Source organism: Carcharhinus amblyrhynchos, chromosome 2 (assembly GCF_965287045.1).
Source record: "Carcharhinus amblyrhynchos chromosome 2, sCarAmb.v2.hapA, whole genome shotgun sequence".
Classification (NCBI taxonomy): Eukaryota; Metazoa; Chordata; class Chondrichthyes; order Carcharhiniformes; family Carcharhinidae; genus Carcharhinus; species Carcharhinus amblyrhynchos.
In genome coordinates this window covers 149873562-149889461 of record NC_137325.1, presented here as the reverse complement: position 1 = coordinate 149889461, position 15900 = coordinate 149873562, and the positions used below count along the sequence as shown (strand labels likewise).

The 15900-nt window shown below is 47.9% G+C and overlaps 1 protein-coding gene across 1 annotated transcript in view; it reads left to right on the top strand.

Moving 5' to 3' along the window:
• LOC145359617 (protein scribble homolog) overlaps window positions 1-15900 on the top strand; it is a 226077-nt gene that overhangs the window by 104170 nt on the left and 106007 nt on the right. Inside the window, 3 exon segments of the mRNA XM_080214324.1 lie at window positions 1755-1871; window positions 7093-7287; window positions 9361-9480. Of these exon segments, the coding sequence (XP_080070450.1) occupies window positions 1755-1871; window positions 7093-7287; window positions 9361-9480 (432 nt within the window).

Sequence of the window (15900 nt, the reverse complement as noted above, 5' to 3'; positions counted from 1 at the left end):
TGACTAGTGCAGAAAAGTAGAAACTGAAGTGCTGGATTGCTGCATTGTTAGGTTGTCATCTTTCAGAAGAATCTTCAAACACATCCCCAGCTGCCTCCCTACATTGATAGAAAGATCCTACAGTCACTATTCCAAAGAAAAGCAAGGGATGTTGGTGTTCTGGTCAATTCTTAAACAAGATAACAAATCAGGATATTCTGATAGATTTCATTTCCAACATCACTGAAAACTCAACACCATCCAGAACAAAAGCAGCCCACTTACTGGCTCAAAATAGAATCCCTACAGTGCAGAAGGAGGCCATTCAGCCCATTGAGACTGCACCGACAACAATCCCACCCAGGCCCTATCCCCATAACCTCACACAGTTACCCTGTTAATACTCTGACAGTAAGGGGCAATTTAGCACGTCCCATCAATCTAACCCACACATCCTTGGACAAAATCCTGGAACTCCCTCCCTAACAGCACTGTGGGTGTACCTACACCTCAGGGACTGCAGCGGCTCAAGAAGGCAGCTCCCCAGCACCTTCTGAAGGGGCAATTAGGGATGGGCAGTGAAGGCAGCTCCCCAGCACCTTCTGAAGGGGCAATTAGGGATGGGCAGTGAAGGCAGCTCAGCAGCACCTTCTGAAGGGGCAATTAGGGATGGGCAGTGAAGGCAGCTCCCCAGCACCTTCTGAAGGGGCAATTAGGGATGGGCAGTGAAGGCAGCTCCCCAGCACCTTCTGAAGGGGCAATTAGGGATGGGCAGTGAAGGCAGCTCCCCAGCACCTTCTGAAGGGGCAATTAGGGATGGGCAGTGAAGGCAGCTCCCCAGCACCTTCTGAAGGGGCAATTAGGGATGGGCAGTGAAGGCAGCTCCCCAGCACCTTCTGAAGGGGCAATTAGGGATGGGCAGTGAAGGCAGCTCCCCAGCACCTTCTGAAGGGGCAATTAGGGATGGGCAGTGAAGGCAGCTCCCCAGCACCTTCTGAAGGGGCAATTAGGAATGGGCAGTGAAGGCAGCTCCCCAGCACCTTCTGAAGGGGCAATTAGGGATGGGCAGTGAAGGCAGCTCCCCAGCACCTTCTGAAGGGGCAATTAGGGATGGGCAGTGAAGGCAGCTCAGCAGCACCTTCTCGAGGGCAATCTGTGAAACAATGAATGAGACATCCTATAGTCATTAAACTCACTGCAATAATAATAGTTTTTTGTCTATGGAACAGACTGCTTCCACTCACACGAGTGGTGGAGGGAGTCCATGTTTGTGCTGAAGGATGAGATACCAATCGAGTGGCCTGCTTCCTCTTGTGGTGAGCGTTGTTGCAGTTCACAGGGTCGCCAGGTGTCAGGCTGAATAGTAATGTTGACATGATGGGCTGATTGAGTGAGTTCCCTCTTGCTGCACATTGGCTGTTGCTATTGGGAAGTATTCTGTTCATTGTGCAGCTTCCTAATCTTAAAGTTTATTTATTAGTCACCACTAGGTTTACATTCACGCTGCGGTGAAGTTACTGTGACAACCAGCTCTTCAGCAGCAAGTGGATCATTTTGTAAGATCTGTGGGTTTTGGTATCTATAGGGAACAGAAATGGGGAGGGGAGTACAGAGGGGCAGGACAAGGTAGGGGTACAGAGAGGGGGAGGACAGGGCTGGGCTCAGGAAACACTCAGAGAGGGAAGGTTTGTGTATCTCTTTCTATTCAAGCAGTGAAAGACTCATCATTAAACGCCCCATAATTTTGTTGTTCTGGTTGTGCCGCTGTGTAACAGGAAGTCCGGATCGAGAAGCTACCTGGAGAGAAGCTGGGGATCAGCATTCGAGGGGGAGCGAAAGGCCATCCTGGAAATCCGTTTGATTCCACAGATGAAGGGATCTTTATTTCAAAGGTACGAGTCATCAAGCAGCGCCTGGCTCTGGGAGACAGATTTAAATGTGGCACTGTGATCAGACAACTGTCTCCCCCCCCCGGCTATCACTCACTGTGCCCCCCCCACCCTGCCATCACTCAGTGTGACCTTCCCCCACAGTCGCTCACTGTGACCTTCCCCCACAGTCGCTCACTGTGACCTTCCCCCGCAGTCACTCACTGTGACCTTCCCCCGCAGTCACTCACTCACTGTGGACAGGGACACAGGAACAGAGCTGCTGAGAACGCTCTCAGTTTCTCAGAGAATCTGGGACTGTTAGTCTATTTGGTGAGAGCTCAGAATGACAGTGCAAATGCAGCCCTTCAGCCCATCGAGCCTGCACTAACAAACGGAAAACATAAGAACATAAGAACATAAGAAATAGGAGCAGGAGTAGGCCATCCAGCCCTTCGAGCCTGCCCCGCCATTCAGTAAGATCATGGCTGATCTGTTGTGGCTCAGTTCCACATTCCCGCCCTCTCCCCATAACCCTTAATCCCCTCTCCTATCAAAAACCCATCAACCCGCGTCTTAAAAATATTTAGCGAGGCAGCCTCCACCACTTCAACGGGCAGACAATTCCAGAGATTCACCACCCTTTGAGTGAAGAAGTTCCTCCTCAACTCCGTTCTAAACCGCCCCCCTTTTATCTTGAGGCTGTGCCCCCTAGTCCTACTGTCTTTTTTGAGCGGGAAGAGTCTTTCCACCTCTATCCTATCCATCCCATTCATCATCTTATACGTCTCAATGAGATCTCCCCTCATTCTTCTAAACTCTAATGAGTACAAGCCCAGTTTATTCAGCCTCTCCTCATAGCTCAACCCCCTCAACTCCGGCATCAGCCTAGTAAACCTCCTCTGCACTCCCTCCAAGGCCAAAATATCTTTGCGCAGGTGCGGCGCCCAAAACTGCACACAGTACTCCAGCTGCGGCCTCACCAATGCCCTATACAGTTGCAGCAAGACCTCCCTACTTTTATATTCAATCCCCCTCGCTATGAAGGTCAGCATCCCATTCGCCTTCCTGACCACCTGCTGCACCTGCAAGCTGGGTTTTTGCGACTCATGCACAAGGACCCCAAGGTTCCTCTGCACCGTCGCCTGCTGCAGTTTTTCGCCCCGTAAGTAATAGTCCTTCCTACCATTCTTCCTACCAAAGTGGACCACCTCACACTTGCCAACATTAAATTCCATTTGCCATTTCCTGGCCCATTCGCCCAGCCTATCTAGATCCTTCTGTAGACTCTCCACACCCTCTGCACAATTTGCCGTTCCCCCAATCTTGGTGTCATCAGCAAATTTCGACACTCTACACTCGGTTCCCTCCTCCAGATCATCTATATAAATGGTAAAAAGCTGAGGCCCCAGCACCGACCCCTGGGGCACTCCACTAGTCACCATCCGCCAATCCGAATAGCACCCGTTGACCCCCACTCTCTGCCTCCTATTTGACAACCAATCCTCTATCCACGCTAACACCCTACCCCCAACTCCATGTCCCTCGACCTTCTGCAATAACCTCTTGTGAGGTACTTTGTCAAACGCCTTCTGAAAATCTAGAAAGACCACATCCACTGGCTCTCCTCTATCCACCGCCCTAGACACATCCTCATAGAACTCCAGTAAATTTGTCAGACACAACTTCCCTTTAATGAAACCGTGCTGCGTCTGCTCTATCAAGCAATTCCCTTCAAGATGCCTCGCAATTTCCTCCTTAATGACCGATTCTAACATTTTACCTACCACAGACGTTAAACTAACCGGCCTGTAGCGGGTAGGTCATGCCTTACTAACCTTATTGAGTTCTTTGAGAAGGTGACCAAAGAGGTGGATAGGGGTAAGGCAGTAGATGTGGTATATATGGATTTTAGTAAGGCGTTTGATAAGGTTCACCATGGTAGGCTTCTGCAGAAAATGCAGATGTATGGGATTGGTGGTAATTTAGGTACTTGGATCAGGAATTGGCTAGCAGATAGGAGACAGAGGGTGGTGGTTGATGGTAATTATTCGTCATGGAGTTCGGTTACGAGTGGTGTGCCTCAGGGATCTGTTTTGGGGCCACTGCTGTTTGTAATCTTTATTAATGATCTGGATGAGGGTATAGTTGGGTGGATTAGTAAGTTTGCTGATGACACCAAAGTCGGAGGTGTGGTAGATTGTGAGGAAGGGTGTCGAAGTTTGCAGGGTGACTTGGACAGGTTGCAGAGCTGGGCTGCGAGGTGGCGGATGGAGTTTAATGCGGAGAAGTGTGAGGTAATCCATTTCGGTAGGAATAACAGATGTGTTGAGTATAGGGCTAACGGGAGGACTTTGAATAGAGTGGAGGAGCAGAGGGATCTAGGTGTATGTGTACATAGATCCCTGAAAGTTGGGAATCAAGTAGATAAGGTTGTTAAGAAGGCGTACGGTGTCTTGGCGTTTATTGGTAGGGGGATTGAATTTAGGAGTCGCAGCATCATGTTGCAACTGTACACAACTCTGGTGCGGCCGCACTTGGAGTACTGTGTGCAGTTCTGGTCCCCACATTACAGGAAGGATGTGGAGGCTTTGGAGAGGGTGCAGAGGAGGTTTACCAGGATGTTGCCTGGTATGGAGGGGAGGTCCTATGAGGAGAGACTGAGGGATTTGGGGTTGTTTTCACTGGAAAGAAGGCGGCTAAGAGGGGATCTTATAGAAACATATAAGATGATTAGAGGTTTAGATAGGGTGGATGGTGATAGCCTGTTTCCTCGGATGGAGAAATCTAGCACGAGGGGGCATGGCTTTAAATTAAGGGGGGGTAGTTATAGGACGGATGTCAGGGGCAGGTTCTTTACCCAGAGGGTGGTGAGGGACTGGAATGCCCTGCCTGCTGCAGTTGTAAATGCGCCTAGTTTGGGGGCGTTTAAGAGATTGGTGGATAGGTTTATGGACGAAAAGGGATTGGTTTAGATTAGTGGGTCAATGTTTTTTTTTAAAAATAAGACTGGTCGGCGCAACATTGTGGGCCGAAGGGCCTGTTCCGCGCTGTAATGTTCTATGTTCTATAATTCCCCGCCTTTTGCCTGGCACCCTTCTTAAACAACGGCGTAACATTAGCCGTTTTCCAATCATCCGGCACTTCCCCGGAATCCAGCGACGTCTGGAAAATAACCACCAAGGCATCCACTGAACCCTCACTAAATCCCACTTGCCAGCACTTGGTCCATAGCCCTGAATGTTGTGATGTGCCAAGAACTCATCCAGCTGCTTTTAAAGGATGTGAGGCATCCCGCCTCCCCCACCCTCCCAGGCAGCGCATTCCAGACCCTCACCACCCTCTGGGTAAAAAAGTTTCTCCTCGTTCCTCCCCAGACCCCCTGCCCCTCACCATGAACCTACGCCCCCTTGTGACTAATCCTTCAACTAAGGGGAACAGCTGCTCCTTATCCACCGTCCATGCCCCTCAAGATCTTGAGCACTTTGATCACGTTGCCCCTCAGTCCTCTCTGCTCCATGAAAACAACCCAAGCCTATCCAACCCCTCTTTATAATTTAAATATTCCATCCCAAGTCAATCCTGGTGAATCCCCTCTGCACCCCCTCCAGTGCAATCACATCCTTCTGATAATACGGCAACAGGAACTGCACACAGCGCTCCAGCTGTGGCCTCACCAAAGGTCTATACAACTCCAACATGACTTCCTTGATTTTGTAATCTATGCCTCCATTGATAAAGGCGAGTGTCCCATGTGCTTTTTTCACCACCCTACAAAGTTAATAAAACTTATATTTTTCTGGGATTTATTAATAGGGACACAGACTACAAGAACAAAGAGGTTATGCTGTCCTCAGCTGGACAGTTCTGGGTGCCACTATAGGAGGGATGTGAATGCCTTGGAGAGAGAGCAGGAGAGGTTTACAAGAATGGTTCCAGGGATGAAAAACTCCAGCTGTGAGGGACTGTTCTTACTTGAGAAAGGATATACTGGCACTGGAGGGGGTGCAGAGGAGATTCACTAGGTTGATTCCGGAGTTGAGAGAGTTGGCTTATGAGGAGAGACTGAATAGACTGGGGCTATATTCATTGGAATTCAAAAGAATGAGGGGAAATCTTATAGAAATATATAAGATTACGAAGGGAATGGATAAGATAGAAGCAGGGAAGTTGTTTCCATTGGCAGGTGAAACTAGGACTAGGGGGCATAGTCTCAAAATAAGGGGAAGCAGATTTGGGACTGAGTTGAGGAGGAACTTCTTCACACAAAGGGTTGTGAATCTGTGGAATTCCCTGCCCAGTGAAGCAGTTGAGGCTCCCTCATTGAATGTTTTTAAGGCAAGGATAGATAAATTTTTGAACAGTAAAGGAATTAAGGATTATGGTGAGCGGGTGGGTAAGTGGAGCTGAGTCCACAAAAAGATCAGCCATGATCTTATTGAATGGCGGGGCAGGCTCGAGGGGCCAGATGGCCCACTCCTGCTCCTAGTTCTTATGTTCTCCTTGGAGAGAAGGCAGCTGAGAGGGGATTTGATAGAGGTGGTCAAAACGATGAGGGGTTTGGACAGAGTCGATTGGGAGAAAGTGTTCCTGCTTCGGAAAAAGATGGAGAATGAGGGGCACAGATTAAAAGTGAATTGATAAAAAACATTTTCACCCAGTGAGTGGTTGGGATCTGGAACGCTCTGTCTGGAAGTTGCTGGAGGAGCTTCAATCGAGGCGTTCGAGAGGGAACTCGATGATTATCTGAATGGGAACAATGTGCAGGGGGGTACGGGGGGAGAGGGCGGGGTTATGGGGGGAGAGGGCGGGGGGTACGGGGGGATAGGGCGGGGTTACGGGGGGAGAGGATCGGGAGGAGAGGATCGGGAGGATGGGGGGAGAGGGCAGGGGGGCACTGTGTGATGATGCTCCTTTGGTGAGCCAGTGCAGACACGATGGGCGAAATGGCCTCCTCCTGCACTGTAATGATTCTAATGGTTCAACAAGGACCCCACATACAACTGGCACATTCCAGAGTTTGAGACAGTTATAACTATTCTAATTTTGTTTCCATACCAAAGAATCCTGATCAGAAATCCAAGAACCCTGTTTGTTTTGGACTTGATCTGCTGGTGTCCCCATTGAAGAGTGATTTTGTGATGAATCCAGTGATTTACCTGTGGGGGAACGTGAATGCAGCTCCTGTTGTGGTGTACAGCTCAGGCTGTGTGTACTGCTGATAAGAATTTCTGTTTGTCTGTAGGTGAGTTCCAGTGGAGCAGCAGCGAGGGATGGCAGATTGTACGTGGGCCTGAGAATCCTGGAAGTCAACAACCATAGCCTGCTGGGAATGACACACACAGAAGCAGTACGCATCCTGCGAGGGATTGGAGACACGTTAACAATCCTGGTCTGTGATGGCTTCGACCCGAGGGCAGCTTCAGCTATAGCCATGGAGGTAAAGAATCTGAATCCGAGGCTGGCTCCAGTTCACTCAGTGTGGGCGTTGTGTTTCACTGTGTGAGAGAGCATGGGACAGAAACTCCGAGAGTAGGTGTTTATGAGAGTGTTGGAGAATGTGTTGGTTTTCCCATTGGTAGTAATTGGGAGGATGAATGTTGCCCGTGCAGTGGGAAGCTCTGACCCATTGGGAGATTTTCATCCTTCACTGTGGACAGTCTGTCTCATCCCATTGACATTCACCTTAGCCAAGTCTAGAAACGTCACAGCTGCTTCAAACACGACATCGATCTCACACACAATACCAGCGTTCTGAATTCATACTGCAAGGCTGTTAACTAAATCTGGTTCATCACTAAATTTAAAATGATATTCCCTTTGTTGGTTCTAGGATATATTACTGCAGACACAGCAAAGAAATTGACTGCGCTTCTGATGTGATATTTTGCTACTTCTAATCATAAAAAGTAGAAGCAGGAGGAGGCCACTCAGCCCTTGGAGTCTGCTCCACCATTCATTTTGATCATGGCTGATCATCAAATTCATTTGATAAGGTGCCCCATGCAAGGTTTATTGAGAAAGTGAGAGGGCATGGGATCCAAAGGGACATTACTTTGTGGATCCAGAACTGGCTTGTCCACAGAAGGCAGAGAGTGGTTGTGGATGGGTCTTTTTCTGCATGGAGGTCAGTCACCAGTGGAGTGCCCCAGGGATCCGTTCTGGGACCCTTACTCTTTGTGATTTTTATAAATGACCTGGATGGGGAAGTGGAGGGATGGGTTGGTAAGTTTGCTGATGACACAAAGGTTGGTGGTGTTGTGGATAGTCTGGAGGGATGTCAGAAGTTGCAGAGAGACGTTGATAGGTTGCAAGACTGGGCAGAGAAGTGGCAGATGGAGTTCAACCCAGATAAGTGTGAAGTGGTTCATTTTGGCAGGTCAAATGGGATGGCAGAATATAATATTAATGGTAGGACTGTTGGCAGTGTGGAAGATCAGAAGGATCTTGGGGTCCGGGTTCATAGGATGCTCAAAACAGCTTCGCAGGTGGAGGATGTGGTCAAGAAGGCGTATGGTGTACTGGCCTTCATTAATCGAGGGATTGAGTTTAGGAGTCAGGAGATAATGGTGCAGCTGTATAGGACCCTTGTCAGACCCCACTTGGAGTACTGTGCGCAGTTCTGGTCGCCTCACTACAGGAAGGATGTGGAAGCTATTGAGAGGGTACAGAGGAGATTCACAAGGATGTTGCCTGGATTGGGGAGCACGTCTTATGAGGATAGGTCGCGGGAGCTTGGCCTTTTCTCCTTGAAGTGGCGAAGGATGAGGGCAGGTACATGGAGTATGGCCACAGATCAGCCATGATCTGATTTACTGGTGGATCTCGCTTGAGGGGCTGAATGGTCTTCTCCTGTTCCTGTGTTCTCCACCTCAGTCTCCTCTGCTTCAAGGAAAACAAGCCTCTGCCCTGATTTCAATCATCTACATTTTAGTTTTCCTGTTTGTATTGCCTCAAATTCAATTTCTTCCCCATATGGTTGTTTTTGAACAATTTATACTGTCTGAATTGAGCCCAGGATTTGACATCAAAGGGTGATAGCCTGAACACAACACAACACAGCACTGCACTGTCAGAGGGTCAGTGCTGAGGGAGTGCCGCACTGTCAGAGGGTCAGTACTGAGGGAGCGCTGCACTGTCAGAGGGTCAGTGCTGAGGGAGTGCCGCACTGTCAGAGGGTCAGTGCTGAGGGAGTGCTGCACTGTCAGAAGGTCAGTGCTGAGGGAGTGCCGCACTGTCAGAGGGTCAGTACTGAGGGAGTGCCGCACTGTCAGAGGGTCAGTACTGAGGGAGTGCCGCACTGTCAGAGGGTCAGTGCTGAGGGAGTGCCGCACTGTCAGAGGGTCAGTGCTGAGGGAGTGCCGCACTGTCAGAGGGTCAGTGCTGAGGGAGTGCTGCAGTGTCAGTAGATTAGTACATGAGGAGTGCTGGACAGTTGACCATGCTGTCTATCTGATGAAGCTGAGGCCCTGTTTGCTCTTTTACGTTGTAACTCCTCCTTGTTTTTTCTCAGTCTTCACCAGGTATCATTGTTAATCCTTTTGCTGCTGGATTGGGTCGAAAGAACAGTATGGAGAGTATCTCATCCATCGATCGGGACATGAGCCCCGAGGAACTGGAAATCTTGCAGAAGGTAGGATATTGACAAATGGATTCCAGTGGGTTGTGAAGCCCAGAGCAGATCAGTTTTGAGACCTTTCCATGCCAGCAAAGTGAAAATGCATAATTCTCCGTTCAGTTACTCAGTGCAGGAGTTGAATGTTGTTGAAAAGTGAAATGTTGCTGAAGTTTTTCATCCTGCACTCATCAGGAAAAATGTCAAATTTCAAACAATCGCCACAATAAACACCATGTGAGAAAAGTACTGATTGGTTAACAAGTCTACTCTGATTAGCAAGATGTTGTCATGGAGAAAACAATGACTCTAAGATATAGATGGAGAAGCCTGCTATTCGGCCCATCGAGTCTGCTCTGCTATTCAGTAATGTCGTGACTGATCTGATGTGATAATCCTGAACTCCACTTTCCCACCTTGATCCTCTTACTGATTAAAAACCTCTCTATCTCAGCTGTGAGCACACTTAATGACCCAGCCTCTACAGCTCAACTTTGGAAGAAGGAACAAGACAATGGAGTATTTAATGAATGGCAGGAGACTGGGAAACTCAGAGGAACAGATGAATCATGGGGTAATTATTCACAGATCCCTGAAGGTGGGAGAGGATAGAAACTGGAAGCAGGAAGAGGCCATTCGGCTGATCACCACATTCAATATCCTGACACCCCCTTCCCCCCATATCCCTCGATCCCGTTAGCCCCAAGAGCTATATCTAATTTCTTCCTGAAATCAGACAACATCTTGGTCCTAAGTACATTCTGTGGGAGTGAATTCCACACATTCCCCACCCTCTGGGTGAAGAAATTTCTCCCCACCTCAGTTCTAAAAGGTTTATCCCTTATCCTCAAACTCTGACCCCTAGTTCTAGACTCCCCCACCATCGGGAACATTCTTTCTGAATCTACCCTGTCTAACCCTGTTAGAATTTTGACAGAAATGGGACAATTAAGAAGGCATATGGGTCTCTTGCTTTTATTAGTCATGATGTAGAGTATAAGAGCAAGAGAGGAATGTTGGAGTTGTACTGAGTGTTGGTGAGGCCACAGCTGGAGTGCAACTCTGGTCACCTCACTACAGGAAGGATATGATAGCACTAGAGGGGGTACAGAGCAGGTTCAGCAGCACGCTGCCTGGGGTAGGTTCCTGATTAATAAGGGGATCAGGGGTTATGGGGAACAGGCAGCAGAATGAGGATAAGAAAAATATCAGCCACGATTGGTGGAGCAGAGTCGATGGGCCGAGTGGCCTCATTCTGCTCCTGTGTCTTATGGAGCATTTGAACTAAGAGGAGAGACTAGATAGGCTTGGTTTGTTTTCTCTAGATCAGAGAAGACAAAGTGCATCACCTCACAGTTATCAGTGTTAAATCCCATCTGCTGCTGCTCTGCCTGCCTGACCAATCTATATTTCCCTGTAATCTACAACCATCCTCTTCACTATTAACAACCTTACCAATCTTTGTGTCATCTGCACACTTGCTCATCATTCCTTCCACGTTTTCATCTATCTTGTTTATGTCTATAATAAACAATAAGGGTCCTAGTACTGATCCCAGTACACCACTGGACACCGGCTTCCCGTCATTCAAACAGTCTTCTACAAACATACAAGGTGTGGCTATGGGCACCTGCACAGCTCCCAGTTATTCCTGTTTCTTTCAGGGTTATGTGGAGTATTCTATGTGGCCCTTGTGGCTATAGGGATCAGGGGATATGGAGAGAAAGCAGGACTGGGATACTGAAAGTGCATGATAATATTGAATGGTAGTGCAAGCTCGAAGGGCTGAATGGCCTACTCCTGCACCCATTTTCTATGTTTCTGTGTTTTTCTTGTTCCAGTCCTGCACTGGCTCCCTCCCACAACTTCTTTATCAGTACATTGATCACTATTTCATAGCCACTTCATGCTCTCGTCTGGACCTGAAAAAATTTGTTAATTTTGCTTCCTATTTCCATCCCTCTATCACCTTCACCTGGTCCATCTCTGACACTTCTCCTCCATTCCCTGACCTCTCTGTCTCCATTTCTGATAATAAACTGTCTACAAGCGTCCATTACAAGCTCACTGACTGCCACAACTATCTGGACTAAGCTGTTCACCCCGTACATCCTGTAAGGACTCCAACCCATTCTCTCAGTTCTTTCACCTCCACCACATCTGTTCTGATGATACCTCTTTCTAAAATAGTGCTGCCGATATGTCTCTCTTGTTCTGAATCGTGGCTTTCCCCCCACCGTGGACTGTTAACTGTGTCGAATCCAACCCCCGGGCTACTGCTCTCACCGCCTCCCCTCCCTCCCAGAAGCAGGATAGAGACCCCAGCTTTGACATTTGGACTAGAAACATCAGCTCTTTTCTCTCCTTACTGATGCTGCCAGACCTGTTGAGATTTTCCAGCATTTTCCCCTCTGGTTTCCGATTTCAGCATCCGCAGTAATTTGCTTTTATCGAGGGTCCCCCTTGTCCTCACTTTTCACCTCACCAGTCTCCACATTTCAAAGGATCATCCTCCGCCATTACTGCCAACTCCAGCATGATGCCACCACTGAACACACCTTCCCCTTGAAACTCCTGTCAGCATTCCGCAGGGACCGTTCCCTCTGGGACACCCTAGTCCACTCCTCCAGCACGCCCAATATCTCACCCCCTGCCCACGGCACCTTCCCATACAATTGCAGAAAGTGCAATTCCTGCCCCTTTACCTCCTCCATGCTCACCATTCCAGGTCCTAAACACCCCTTTCAGGTGAAGCAGTGTTTCACATGCACCTCCTTCAATCTGGTCTATTGCATTTGCTGCTACATCGGAGAGACCAAACACAGACTGGGTGACCACTTTGCTGAACATCTCCGATCTGTCTGCAAGCAGGACCCAGACCTTGCTGTCACTTACCATTTCACCACACCACCCTGCTTTCCTGCCCACCTGTCTGTCCTCGGCCTTTTGCAATGTTCCAGCGAACCCCAATGCAAACTGGAGGAACATCTTCCAATTGGACACTTTACAGCCTTCCAGACTGAACACTGAGTTCAACAACTTCCAAGTGTGAACTCTCCCCTCCACCTTCACCCCATTCCCATTTATTTTATTTCTTTATGTTTCTTCTCGTTCTCCATTTTATTATCTTTCTGTCTCACTTCCATTTTTCTACTTCTCCATTCCCAATCCCAGTTCTCCCCACCCCAGTACCAGGGAGGCAACATACCATGCTGGAGTTTCCTTTGCAGCCACAGAGACACCTATCTTTTGCCCTTACAATTGACCGTGAATCCCCTATATTGCATTCTCACACTTTTTACTCCTCTGGAGCAGAACCAACTGTGATGTAATAAATTTGGCTGTTACTGCTTTCCTGAGAGGCCAGTTGTATGTGGGCTTTGCAGGGGACAGGGTTTTCTGCACTGCCAGCTTGTATTCTTACTCTACCTGGTGCTCACCTTTTTTTAATTCATTCATGGGATATGGGCATCACTGGCTGCACCAGCATCTATTGCCCATCCTTAGTTGTCCTTGAGAAGGTGGTGGTGAGCTGCATTCGTAAATCACTGCAGTCCGTGTTCCATCGGTTGACCCACAGTGCTGTTAGGGAGGGAATTCCAGTGACAGTGAAGGAACGGCCGAAGTATTTCCAAATCAGGATAGTGAGTGACTCGGAGGGGAATCTCCAGGTGGGGGGCTGTTCCCAGGTATCTGCTGCTCCTGTCCTTCTAGATGGAAGTGGTGGTGGGTTTGGAAGGTGCTGCCTAAGGAGCCTTGGTGAGTTGCTGCAGTGCATCTTGTAGATGGTACACACGGCTGTCACTGTGTGTTGGTGGTGGAGGGAGTGGATGTTTGTGGATGGGGTGCCAATCAAGTGGGGCTGCTTTATCCTGGATGGTGTTGAGCTTCTGGAATGTTGGAGCTGCACCCATCCAGGCAAGTGGGGAGTATTCCATCACACTGCTGGCTTGTACCTTGTAGATGGTGGACAGGATTTGGGAAATTAGGAGGTGAGTTCTTCATTGCAGGATTCCCAGCCTCTGATCTGCTCTTGTAGCCACTGTGTTTATGTGGTGAGTCCAGTTGAGTTTCTGGTCAGTGGTAACCCAGGGATGTTGACAGTGGGGGATTCAGTGACGGTTACACCATTGGATGTCACAAGGCGGTGGTTAGAGTGTCTCTTATTGGTGATGGTCACTGCCTGGTATTTGTGTGGCACGAATGTTATTTGCCACTTGTCAGCCCAAACCTGGATATTGTCCAGATCTTCCAGCATTTGAACACGGACTGCTTCAGTATCTGAGAAGTGGTGAATGGTGCTGAACATTGTGTAATCATCGGTGAACATCCCACTTCTACCCTATTCCCTATCTGCCTGTGGAGGCTTTGCCTGCAGTATAACCACCTCTCTGTACACTTTCTCCACGATACTCTGTGCCTTATGAATGCTCCCCAAGTGTCCCCAGCTGCCACTCAAGCTATGAAACCCAGGCTTCCAGGAACTGCAGCTGGAGACACTTCCTGCACATATGCTGCTCCTGGGCTCTAGAAATGTGGTCAGTTTCCCACATAGAGCAGGAGGAACACACCACGGCTTTGCGTTCTCTTGCCATGACTTAGCCCTTTGGATTAAACCATAAAGAGACTTTTAAAATTAAATATCAATTACTTTAGGGCCCTCCTTCCCTTGACCTTATTTATACAGAATATAACCCATTAATTGCAAAAGGAAACTGTAAGTGATAAAGATGTAAATACTCGGCCAACCAGCAGCTTTTACTTGTCACTTTTAAATCCTGACATCACCTCAGGCGTTCCGCCTCGAGATTGAATGAAAGTTCCCTTGGCTGCTCCCACTGCTGTGCTCCTGCTGTCCCTCACTAGATTCTGCCCCTCCACACTCACTCGCTCTTTCTCTCTCTGACCTCCAGTGCTCTGTACTGTAAGAGTTACTTCAAGTCCTTCATTCCCTTCTACGCTCTGATCTCCCTCAGAGCTTAGCCTTATTTTAAAGAGCAGGAATACTCACCAGTTGGAGAAAAGAAGGGGCAGAATACCTCCTTCCTGTTTCACCAAATTCCAGCTGTACTCTAACACAAGGCAGCACAGAATGAGCCTTCCTTTTAGTCCAGGCCTCGGAGACCAGATTAGACCAGCTGCCTAACTAACTACCGTCAGCTGAGAGTCTGTAAACTCATGTTTTAAAGCTCCAACTACACTTCTCCAATCAAAGGAGCAACTTTTAATTAATTGCTACATTAAACAAACTAGACTTTAGCTTGAAATTTAGACTAAAATTATTCCTCAAAATTTACTCCTTGAGATTTTGTTTCACCAAACTCCAAATGCACTTGAATGCCACAAGGCAGCACCCCAGTGCAGACCGAAGAGCGGTAAATGCTGGCCCAGCCATCCCCACCCTCCCATTTAAAAAATTATAATTCCACTGTTCACAAGAACCTCTATTTGCAACAAATTTTAGATAATCCGTTAAACTCATAACATGTAACATGCTGGAAGTTTCATACTCAGGTACTCATTCTTCATAAATTGTGGGAGTATATTCAAACCTTGCACCTTTACTGAGTTGCTTTCTCCATGGCGCTGTCTTGGCCAAGCAGAGTCAATTTGCACCCTTGTGTCACACATGTAGTGATTGTTTGAACTTTGGTATTCTTGCATTTGTCCTGATGAGTGTAAGATGGAATGTTTCAAAGATATGTCTCTCTCTTCACATTATGTATCACCAAGTGACTTAAATTTAAACAGCTGGTTAGCTAAAGGGGAATCAGAAGATGTGCACAAAGGGTTGTTTCCAAATTGGCAAACTGTAACGAGTGGAGTGCTGCTTGGATCAGTGCTACATCCTCAACTACTTTGAATCTAAATTAACAACTCAAAAGTGGAAAAGGCTAGAAAAATGCAGCAGGTCTGACAGCATCTGCAGAGAGAGACAATAGAGTTAACAAGAGAGAGAAATGTGATGTGAAAGAGGAGCTGGAACAGAGAATGAGGTCAGTGATTGCTGGGAGCTCCAAGAGATTGCAACAAAGAACTGTAGGTTACAAGGCAAAGGGAATCTATAGATAGGTCTATAGATTGGTAGGTGTTGATGTGATCGGCTCAACTCGTGGGCCGAAGGGCCTGTTTGTGCTGTAGTGTTCTATGTTCTATGAATGTTCATGGTGGTGTAAAGACTGGAAAACTTGCTGGGGGTGGAATAAAGCTAAAATAGCAGAATGTGTTAATAGCGAATAAAGATCAGTGCTCAGTGAAAGCAGAACTGAAGAACAAGTGGACAGATGGCCCAGTGGAGGAGGGGGATTTGCACTGGGATAAAAAATGTTTTGGGTATTAAAAAAAAGGGTTGAGATGGAGGGGAAAGTTCACAATCTAAAGCTGTTGAACTCAGTCACCCTGAGGGGTGTAACGTGACTAATCAGAAGATTAAAGTAA